General features: G+C 52.6%; 1 protein-coding gene across 2 annotated transcripts; it reads left to right on the top strand.

Moving 5' to 3' along the window:
* The first annotated feature begins 216 nt into the window (after positions 1-216).
* On the top strand, positions 217-10,793 carry Tas1r1 (taste receptor, type 1, member 1). Of its 2 annotated transcripts, NM_031867.2 has the most exons (6): positions 217-514; positions 3,791-4,097; positions 6,033-6,794; positions 7,174-7,386; positions 7,803-7,923; positions 9,710-10,793. In NM_031867.2, the coding sequence occupies exons 1-6, from the start codon at positions 321-323 to the stop codon at positions 10,639-10,641; spliced, it is 2,529 nt and encodes an 842-aa protein (NP_114073.1). In that variant the 5' UTR covers positions 217-320; the 3' UTR covers positions 10,642-10,793. The 2 variants fall into 2 exon arrangements, with proteins under 2 accessions (NP_114073.1, XP_006538537.1); XM_006538474.4 differs by lacking the exons at positions 217-514; positions 3,791-4,097 and adding an exon at positions 4,412-4,977.
* Positions 10,794-11,015: the final 222 nt, after the last annotated feature.

Genomic DNA, 11,015 nt, shown 5'->3' with positions numbered 1-11,015 from the left:
AGGTCCCAGATGCCACAGCCATCCCTCTCTCCTCCCTGAAAACCAGCAGGGCTCCCTTCCTGAGACAGGTGAGCCTGAGCAAGGACGGAAACCACAAGCGTCCAGAGGATGGGGTCTCAGGAATCCACCTGGTTTCCATCCACGTCCTGGCCCTGCCCAGTTCCTGAGAGAGACCACAGCCCGGAAGGCCAACAGCCTTCCCACAACTGGGCTCCAGTCCCACCCCTTTCAGGGGCATGCAGTTATGAAGCGTCTGGGCAGCTGCCATTCCCTGTCAGGGGTGTGCTCAGCCATGCTGGACAGAGGGACGTCTGGCCAGCATGCTTTTCTGGGCAGCTCACCTGCTGCTCAGCCTGCAGCTGGCCGTTGCTTACTGCTGGGCTTTCAGCTGCCAAAGGACAGAATCCTCTCCAGGTTTCAGCCTCCCTGGGGACTTCCTCCTGGCAGGCCTGTTCTCCCTCCATGCTGACTGTCTGCAGGTGAGACACAGACCTCTGGTGACAAGTTGTGACAGGTAAGTAAGGGCCAGCAGAGCTGTCACTTAGTGGGTTGAGGTTGGGGATGTATCCGTTTGGTGTGGGTATGTGAGGCTCTGAGTTTAGGCTCAGGCACCACATAGCTGGATTGGTGGCTAAGGCACGCACTACCTATAATCTCTGTACTGGAGGATGGAGACAAGAGGATTACAAGTGAGTTCAAAACCAGCTGAGGCGGCTAGAAATCCTGTCAGAGACACACTTTCTCTTAGAGGAGCACAAAGAAGGGCTGCTCTGCTCGCCTCTGAGCTAGCCAGTCCCCAGCCATCTCTAAAGACTGAAGTCACCCTGAGAGCTAAATGAGTCCTTCCATTCCTGTTTAGTTATTTATGGGTACGCTGTCACTGACACCCCAGAAGAGGGCATCAGATCCCATTACAGATGGCTGTGAGCCACCATGTGGTTGCTGGGAATTGAACTCAGGACCTTTGGAAGGGGCAGCCAGTGCTCTTAACCGCTGAGCTGTCTCTCCAGCCCCCTGTGTGCTATTATTTATACTGCAATCTATTCTCTTGTTTCTGCTGTTGGAGTAGATTTAACTCCATTCAAGCCTCCCTGCTTTTCTCCAGGGGGGCAAGTGGAGTTCCCCGGGGGTGGGGGGGTTCCTTTTCAAGATGGCTGCTTGCAGGCTATGCAAGCCTCACACCTGGAAGGGAGGTCCAGAGCGCTGGCACGTCACATGACGACTACCTGACTGTTGGCTAGGACTTATGGTTCTGGAACCCCTGGCCTGTGAGGACCAGGCCTACGCAGCAGATGGGAGGCTGGGCGGAGGAGAAAGCTTGGTTTCTAGCCGGACAGAAGAAAACTGGCTTCAGGTAACTGAAGGACTTACGGTGAAGAGGTACTGAGCCTCTCAGGCCACATTTGGGAACACAGGTGACAGAAGCAAGGGGAGGGGGCTCTTTTAAAAGGCTGGGGCCCCGGCATGCCAGGTCCTCAGCATCCTGTCCCTGGTGACAATAGTCACCGCAACTGAGAACTCTCAGCCTAGGTCTGGCCATGTGAGGCGGGTGTGCTGGTTAATTTTACATGTCGGTTTGACCAGGAGGAGATGGCGCCTAGAGCTGCTGTCTCAAAAAACCGTTTGGATGTTACTGTGAAAGTGTTTGATGTGGGTGGCATTTGGGTTGATAGGCTCTGTGAAAGAGCTCGCCCATGGGCAGTACATGGGCTTTACACAACCCATTTAAAGCCTGCAGAGAAAAGACTGAGGGCCTGGGAAGGATCAGAAGATCCTTGTCTCGAAAAACAAAAACAAAACAAAACAAAAGATGGGTTTTCAAAACAGGGTTTCTCTGTGTAGCCCTGGCTGTCCTAGAACTCACTCTGTAGACCAGGACTCAGAAATCCGCCTGCCTCTGCCTCCCGAGTGCTGGGATTAAAGGCATGTGCCACCACCACCCGGCCTAAAGAAAGATTTTTATTCATGTATGAGTGCTCTGTCTGCATGTTCACCTGCATGCCAGAAGAGGGCATCAGATCACATTATAGATGGTTGTGAGCCATCATGTGGTCGCTGGGCCCCTGGAAGAGCAGCCAGCACTCTTTAACCTCTTAGCTATCTCTCTAGTTCAAGCCCCCTGAGAATTTTTGTTTGTTTGTTGTTTTTTGTTTTTTAAGAGACAGGGGGGCTGGTGAGATGGCTCAGTGGGTAAGAGCACCCGACTGCTCTTCCAAAGGTCCGAAGTTCAAATCCCAGCAACCACATGGCGGCTCACAACCACCCATAATGAGATCTGGTGCCCTCTTCTGGTGCGTCTGAAGACAGCTACAGTGTACTTACATATAATAAATAAATAAATAAATAAATCTTAAGAGACAGGGTTTCTCTGTGTAGTCCTGGCTGTCCTGGAACTCACTCTGTAGATCAGGTTGGCCTTGAACTCAGAAATCTGCCAGCCTCTGCCTCATAAGTGCTGGGCCACAACTGCCCGGCCACCCCCTGAGAATTTTTAACATGACTTTAGGTATACAAAATAGGTAGATATTTGGGCATAGTCATACATACCCTTAATACCAGCACTCAGGAGGCTGAGACAGGTGGATCTCTAAATTCTAGGCTAGCCTGCTCTACATAGTTCCAGGCCATCCATACAGGGCTATGTAGTGACATCGTGTCTCAAAAAAAAACAAAAAAAATGGGGGCTGGAGAGATGGCTCAAGAGGTTAAGAGCACTGACTGCTCTTCCAAAGGTCCTGAGTTCAAATCCCAGCAACCACATGGTGGCTCACAACCATCCGTAATGAGATCTGACTCCCTCTTCCCATGTGTCTGAAGACAGCTACAGTCTACTTTCTTTTTTTCTTTTCTTTTCTTTTTTTTTTTTAAAGATTTATTTATTTATTTATTATATGTAAGTACACTGTAGCTGTCCTCAGACACTCCAGAAGAGGGAGTCAGATCTCATTACGGATGGTTGTGAGCCACCATGTGGTTGCTGGGATTTGAACTCCTGACCTTTGGAAGAGCAGTCAGGTGCTCTTACCCACTGAGCCATCTCACCAGCCCCAACAGTCTACTTTCATATAACAATAAATAAATCTCTAAAAAAAAAAAAACCAAAAAAAAACAAAAAATCAAAAACAGGAAAGAAAGGAAGAAAGACTGTTGCATACTAATAAGATGAATGGATGATGTGGATGAATGTATTTGTTTATTTTTACATAAATCTCAGCTAAATATCTGGCACCTCTGGACACAGAATGTTTTAGAGTTAATTGGTATGTTGATTGCTGAGAAAGCTACTTCAAATATATAGTATAAATGGCAAAGGTATGCTTAGGGCTATTTCAGAAATGACTGGAAATTCTGTCCCAATGCCACATCAAAAGTCATTGAACAATGAAACTTCGGTCAGCAGCTCAGACAGCCATTGAGGTACTCATGTGTTCTTGCATAATCCAATCTGAAGACACGGGGCTCACATGCTGTAGAATGGCAGCAGCCAAGAAGGAAAGGTCTTTGTTTTCCTTTATTGAAACCATCGTGTTCCTGTGAGAGCGGAAAACTCTGTACGTACGCCCAACAAAGACACTGCACTTGGTAATGTGTGATGGTCTCAGTTCTGAGAACCTAGGGCCAGGGATTTCAGGCTGGTGCTGGCTTGGACAGGTCCCTCAGAGCTACCTTTCTGCCCCCAAAGCCTGTGATGCAGAAGGCAGAGCGTTTCAGGGGGGGTGTGTGTGTGTGTGTGTGTGTGTGTGTATGGTGCTCTTTAACCTTCTCAGCTCTCGCTGGGCTTTCCCTACAGGTCTGACAGCTTCAACGGCCATGGCTATCACCTCTTCCAAGCCATGCGGTTCACCGTTGAGGAGATAAACAACTCCACAGCTCTGCTTCCCAACATCACCCTGGGGTATGAACTGTATGACGTGTGCTCAGAGTCTTCCAATGTCTATGCCACCCTGAGGGTGCTCGCCCAGCAAGGGACAGGCCACCTAGAGATGCAGAGAGATCTTCGCAACCACTCCTCCAAGGTGGTGGCACTCATTGGGCCTGATAACACTGACCACGCTGTCACCACTGCTGCCCTGCTGAGCCCTTTTCTGATGCCCCTGGTAAGCTGAGCCGCGGGGATCTCTAGGGTGGAGGGCAATGGGAACTGCCATCCTCTCTGAGGCTAGGCTGCCCTTGATCTCTAGGAAGGGTTGCAGGCATCTTGCCCGTCATTGATACTGCCCAGTCTTCCTGCCTGCCTCTCTCCAAGCTGCCTCCAGACTTCTGCCTCAGCCATCATGGGGAGAGCCCATACTTTTAAAAATTTTTTGTTTTAAGACAGGGCCTTACTATGTTAGCCTGGCTGTCGTGGAACTCACTATGTAGGCCAGACTGGCCTCAAATTCACAGAGCTCCCCTGCCTCTGCCTCAGCCTCCCAAGTGCTGGGATTAATAAGGCGCCCAGGACTTGCCTGGCCCTCGGGTGGCCCTCTGGAGGTATTGCTGCCCAGTTGCTCACTCTCTGTGCCTTCTTCCCATCCACAGACTCCACTGCCTGATATCCCAACATCCTTTACTTCCCACATTAGACACTGTATCACCTGCTGGCTTGCCTTCCTTCCTTGCTGTCCCTTGGTGGTTCTGTACCCCCTAAGCCTGGACCCCGCTGTGCTCGGCAGTCTAAGCACAGGGAGATCCCTCTTCTGGGTCCTCTGTGCTTATTACATGTCTGGCTCTCCCTGCCCCTTGCCATTGAGCTTCCTAGAACACACTGGTGTAGCTTCCTTGGCTCTTCCATTTTGCGCCTCAGCCTTGGATTCTGTCCTTACTTGATCCAGCTGTAGCAGGAACACCTTGCAGAGCTCTGAACCCAATGAGCCAATGAGCGCTTGCCATGCCTTTACCCTGCATGGTTCCTTTGTGACATGCCCGCCTGCCCACCTGCTCCTTGCATGGTGCTGTCCTTGGCTTCATGTCCTCTCCACTCATCTTTGCGTTCAGGTGCTCTTTCTCAGTCTTGGGGGGTGGGGGTGGGGGGTCCTTTTGCCCCTGAGGCATCTGGTATTTCCCTGGTCTCCTCTTCCCTGCAGACCTGGCACTCTGACTTGTGAGCATGTGTGCCTCCCCACTCTCCCTGCCAGCGGCTGTGCTCAGCTCACTTCCCTCTGCAGCCTTGCCATGCCCTACTCGGTCCCCCGCTAGGTCTTTACTGCCAGTTTGTAGATCACCAACAAAGCCTGGTTTCCCTTCAGGGCCCATCTTTCATCTTCTCTCCTTTGGCTTTTTGAGACAGGCTCTCCTGTAAGCAAGACTGGCCCTGTACCCGCATCACAGCCCAGAGCAGCTTTGAACTCCTGACTTTCCTCCTCCCCCTCCTAGGTGCTGGGATTACTGGCCACACCAGGTTAAACCTTTCACCTTCTACTGTAATGTGTCGAAACCCCTCATGCAGGTGACCTCATCAGCCCCTGGCTCCGCTGAGCCTCTCCAGAACATTCTTCACTTGAACTGAGATCTACTCCTCCAACTTGATCTGGATGTGTCATTTCTCAGACAGAACCTTAGCTCCCCATAGTGTGCAGGATGGAAGTGAGGCCCTCAGCCTGAGAGTAAAGGTCCCCTGCCCCGCCCGACTCACACCAAGGACTATGTCCAAGAGAGCATGGCTTGTTCTGTGTTTTAAAGACATCGCCCGTTGGGCGGTGGCGGTGGCGCACGCCTTTTATCCCAGCAGCACTCGGGAGGCAGAGGCAGGCGGATTTCTGAGTTCGAGGCCTGCCTGGTCTACAGAGTGAGTTCCAGGACAGCTAGGGCTACACAGAGACACCCTGTCTCAAAAAAGCAACAAAACAAAACAAAACGAAAAAACAAAAGCAAAAAAACCCCACATGGCCCTTTCACCTGTCTGTGAGGCAGATCCCCACACCCCTGAACTCCATAGAGCGTCCTGCTCTCTTTGCATCCTCCCTGTACTGGGTGGGCACTGTGGGGGAGGGGCAGACTTCATTCAGTTCCCTGCTGCTGATGACCCCACTGGATGGCGCCCCTCCCCACAGGTCAGCTATGAGGCGAGCAGCGTGATCCTCAGTGGGAAGCGCAAGTTCCCGTCCTTCTTGCGCACCATCCCCAGCGATAAGTACCAGGTGGAAGTCATAGTGCGGCTGCTGCAGAGCTTCGGCTGGGTCTGGATCTCGCTCGTTGGCAGCTATGGTGACTACGGGCAGCTGGGCGTACAGGCGCTGGAGGAGCTGGCCACTCCACGGGGCATCTGCGTCGCCTTCAAGGACGTGGTGCCTCTCTCCGCCCAGGCGGGTGACCCAAGGATGCAGCGCATGATGCTGCGTCTGGCTCGAGCCAGGACCACCGTGGTCGTGGTCTTCTCTAACCGGCACCTGGCTGGAGTGTTCTTCAGGTCTGTGGTGCTGGCCAACCTGACTGGCAAAGTGTGGATCGCCTCCGAAGACTGGGCCATCTCCACGTACATCACCAATGTGCCCGGGATCCAGGGCATTGGGACGGTGCTGGGGGTGGCCATCCAGCAGAGACAAGTCCCTGGCCTGAAGGAGTTTGAAGAGTCCTATGTCCAGGCAGTGATGGGTGCTCCCAGAACTTGCCCAGAGGGGTCCTGGTGCGGCACTAACCAGCTGTGCAGGGAGTGTCACGCTTTCACGACATGGAACATGCCCGAGCTTGGAGCCTTCTCCATGAGCGCTGCCTACAATGTGTATGAGGCTGTGTATGCTGTGGCCCACGGCCTCCACCAGCTCCTGGGATGTACCTCTGGGACCTGTGCCAGAGGCCCAGTCTACCCCTGGCAGGTAAGAGACTCCAGCCAGGGTGTCTGCATCCAGAACATCCAATTCTGGCAGCATGGGGTACCCTGGGTATCCGAGAGGCAGTGAGCAGCGGGCTGGCATATAAACCTTTCCCTTCGTTGAACCTTTTCTTCTCCTACCTACCATGTCCCAGAGAGGTCAAAGGCTAAGAATGTTTACAAAAGAGTCTTTTGTTAGAGGTCTCCTCTCTGGAGGCTGGTCAGGGGTCAAGGGAATCTCTAGCGGTGAGACTAGTGTGTGGAGGAAGGAACCAGGCCTTATATGTGGATTGGAGCCACCCAGAGCGGAGAACCTTGCTTGCTTCCTGGGTGACCTGGGTCTGTGTAGTCTGTGGTGGCTTCATGACATCTGTCTATCCTAGCTTCTTCAGCAGATCTACAAGGTGAATTTCCTTCTACATAAGAAGACTGTAGCATTCGATGACAAGGGGGACCCTCTAGGTTATTATGACATCATCGCCTGGGACTGGAATGGACCTGAATGGACCTTTGAGGTCATTGGTTCTGCCTCACTGTCTCCAGTTCATCTAGACATAAATAAGACAAAAATCCAGTGGCACGGGAAGAACAATCAGGTAATGGGACAAGGTCGCTCACCAGGTGACTGCTTTGTTACCAGAATCTGGGGAGTGATGCGAACCCAGAGCAGGATGGGGCCCCACACATCAGGCTACCTCAGGTCTGCAGTCCTGCCAGGGATGCCAGCTGCAGTGTTGTCAAACAGATGTCGGAGAGGGGACCTGGAGGGCAGTGGCACAGATCCCTCTTCTCAGTCTCCCCTGTGAGCTGTGCCCTTGACCTGGGCTCCTCGGTGTGACTGCAAATCACTGTGGCTTCTTCTTGAGACAGGGTAGCCCCTGGCTATCTTGGAACTCACTTTGTAGACCAGGCTGGCCTCCAACTCAGAAATCCACCTGCCTCTGCCTCCCAAGTGCTGCTGGGATTAAAGGCGTGCGCCACCATGCCTGTCTTTCACTGTGGCTTCTTATAGGTGCCTGTGTCAGTGTGTACCAGGGACTGTCTCGAAGGGCACCACAGGTTGGTCATGGGTTCCCACCACTGCTGCTTCGAGTGCATGCCCTGTGAAGCTGGGACATTTCTCAACACGAGTGGTGAGTGACCAGCAAGAGGGTGGGTGCTCCGGCACCCAAGGTGGTGGGTGGGTGCTCCAGCACCCAAGGTGAGGGAACAGCAAGAGGGCGGGTGTTCTGGCACCCAAGGTGAGTGCTCCAGCAGCCAAGGGCCCTGGAACCTGGTTTCAGCTCACTGGCTTGTCAGCTGGTGTCCTAGTTAGGGTTTCCACTGCTCTGAAGAGACACCATAACCAAGGCAACTACTTTTTTTTTTTTTCAATTAAGTGCAGGTTTATTGGGAAGCTGCTCTCAGGCGAGTTCACTGGCCCCAAGGACTGAGGTCAGGGAAATTGCCATGGGAAGAGAGAGAGAGAGAGAGAGGTGAGAGAGAGAGAAACAGCTAGCCCAAAGAGAGAGGGAGAGGAGAAAGGAAGGAGAGAGCCAAGGCAAGTCTTACAAAGGCAAACATTTACCAGAGCTGGCTCCCAGCTTCAGAGGTTCAGTCCATCATGGCAGCAAGCATGGCAGCCTGTAGGCAGCCTGGGTGCTGGAGAAGGAGCTGAGACTTCTACATCTTAATCCAAAGGCAGCCAGGAGGGGTCTCTCTTCCACACTAGGAGGCTCACTAGGAGGACTAGGAGACCTCAGAGCCTGCTGGCACAGTGGCACACTTCCTCCAACAGGGCCACACCTCCTAATACTGCCATTTCCCATGCATGGGCCGAGCATTTCCAAACTACTAGGTTGGGTCCAGGTTGGAGGAGCCTTGCCACTGGGCTGAATTCTGATTGAGCGCAAGTAACCACGTAGAAGTCTCGGGCCTTGGTGCGTCCTGTCAGAGCACTGCCTCCACACCCCACCCGCTCCCACAGGTCTGCCTTATTTATTCAGACAGACACAGCTCCACTATGCTGTGCTGTTTATACGAAGCCCCTTCCCTGTGCCAAGCGCTTGAATGGTTTGAATTAAACACACACGCTAGCGCTCGTCTACAGCAGAAAGAGGCCAGCGTGTCCCATTCACTGACTTCAAAGCAGAGGGCAGAGAACACAGTAGGGAGCTATGAACTCAGCTTGGCACTTATGGCAGGGGGACACATTCTTTCCTTTTAATATCTCTGTGGTGATGGGAGTGTCTGTTGTCCATCACCGGAGAGTCAGGACTTGGTTATCTTGGAGTACAAGCTCAGAAAGTGGATCTGGTTAATAGAAATCTTGCAGAAAGAGATAAGATTTATCTATTTATTATAAATAAATCATTTATTTATTATATTTTACTTATTTATTTATTATAAACAAATCTTCAGACACACCAGAGGAGGGCATCAGATCTCATTACAGATAGTTGTGAGCCACCATGTGGTTGCTGAGATTTGAACTCAGGACCTCTGGAAGAGCAATCAGTATTCTTAACCACTGAGCCATCCCTCCAGACCCAAAATGTCGTATCTTTAAAGCTGGGCACTTTGTGGGGCTGGAGAGATGGCTCAGAGGTTAAGGGCACAGTTTGTTCTTCTGGAGGTCCTGAGTTCAATTCCCAGCAACACCATATGGTGGTTCACAGCCATCTGTAATGGGATCTGGTGCCCTCTTCTGGCCTGCAGGATCTATGCAAGCAGAACGCTGTATACATAATAAATAAATAAATAAATCTTTTAAAAGCTGGTCACACTTATCAACTCGAGCTCGCCTCTCACTATGGCGTTGAAAACCTGCCTCCAAGGTGTAACTCTCCCAGAGCCTTGCAGGCCTGAAAGACCTCGACTCCCTTCCCCATCTCCCCCTTCTGCTCACCTGGCTCTCAGAAGCCTTGTCTTCCCTTTCAGAGCTTCACACCTGCCAGCCTTGTGGAACAGAAGAATGGGCCCCTGAGGGGAGCTCAGCCTGCTTCTCACGCACCGTGGAGTTCTTGGGGTGGCATGAACCCATCTCTTTGGTGCTATTAGCAGCTAACACGCTATTGCTGCTGCTGCTGATTGGGACTGCTGGCCTGTTTGCCTGGCGTCTTCACACGCCTGTTGTGAGGTCAGCTGGGGGTAGGCTGTGCTTCCTCATGCTGGGTTCCTTGGTAGCTGGGAGTTGCAGCCTCTACAGCTTCTTCGGGAAGCCCACGGTGCCCGCGTGCTTGCTGCGTCAGCCCCTCTTTTCTCTCGGGTTTGCCATTTTCCTCTCCTGTCTGACAATCCGCTCCTTCCAACTGGTCATCATCTTCAAGTTTTCTACCAAGGTACCCACATTCTACCACACTTGGGCCCAAAACCATGGTGCCGGAATATTCGTCATTGTCAGCTCCACGGTCCATTTGTTCCTCTGTCTCACGTGGCTTGCAATGTGGACCCCACGGCCCACCAGGGAGTACCAGCGCTTCCCCCATCTGGTGATTCTTGAGTGCACAGAGGTCAACTCTGTGGGCTTCCTGGTGGCTTTCGCACACAACATCCTCCTCTCCATCAGCACCTTTGTCTGCAGCTACCTGGGTAAGGAACTGCCGGAGAACTATAACGAAGCCAAATGTGTCACCTTCAGCCTGCTCCTCCACTTCGTATCCTGGATCGCTTTCTTCACCATGTCCAGCATTTACCAGGGCAGCTACCTACCCGCGGTCAATGTGCTGGCAGGGCTGGCCACTCTGAGTGGCGGCTTCAGCGGCTATTTCCTCCCTAAATGCTACGTGATTCTCTGCCGTCCAGAACTCAACAACACAGAACACTTTCAGGCCTCCATCCAGGACTACACGAGGCGCTGCGGCACTACCTGATCCGCTGGGGCTGTTGAGAATGGGCAGATGAGATGGGCTGAAGGTGGCGGGTCGAGTGGGGCGGAGAGCTTGAGGTGTCTGGGAGAGCTCAGCCACGGCTTGCGATGTATAAGCACACAGAAGGATCCAGTGCAATAAAGACGTGAAACGTGTGTGTGTGGCTTCTTGGCTGCTATTCCGGTCTGGGGACAGCTTGGGACCGCACACCAACTAGCTGGAGTAGGAGCCTAGCGCCCAGCTTGGCGTTACTAGGCGACTCGGGACCCAGCGCGGTTGGATTTACCCTTGGTCCCGCCCCCTATGCTGCCCATTGGTCTCTTTCTGAGGCTCCGCCTTTGAGGCGGGACCCGAGGACATTGCGCCACGGAGGCGTC

Source organism: Mus musculus, chromosome 4 (genome assembly GCF_000001635.26).
Source record: "Mus musculus strain C57BL/6J chromosome 4, GRCm38.p6 C57BL/6J".
Lineage (NCBI taxonomy): Eukaryota > Metazoa > Chordata > Mammalia > Rodentia > Muridae > Mus > Mus musculus.
This window is presented reverse-complemented; position numbering and strand designations above follow the sequence as displayed.

Bases quoted from the DNA above. Each gene is read 5' to 3' on its own strand.
- Tas1r1 (NM_031867.2), top strand. From the start codon at position 321: ATGCTTTTCTGGGCAGCTCACCTGCTGCTCAGCCTGCAGCTGGCCGTT. The intron at 515-3,790 runs GTAAGTAAGGGC...CTTTCCCTACAG, and splicing joins CTGGTGACAAGTTGTGACAG to GTCTGACAGCTTCAACGGCC. The intron at 6,795-7,173 runs GTAAGAGACTCC...TGTCTATCCTAG, and splicing joins GCCCAGTCTACCCCTGGCAG to CTTCTTCAGCAGATCTACAA.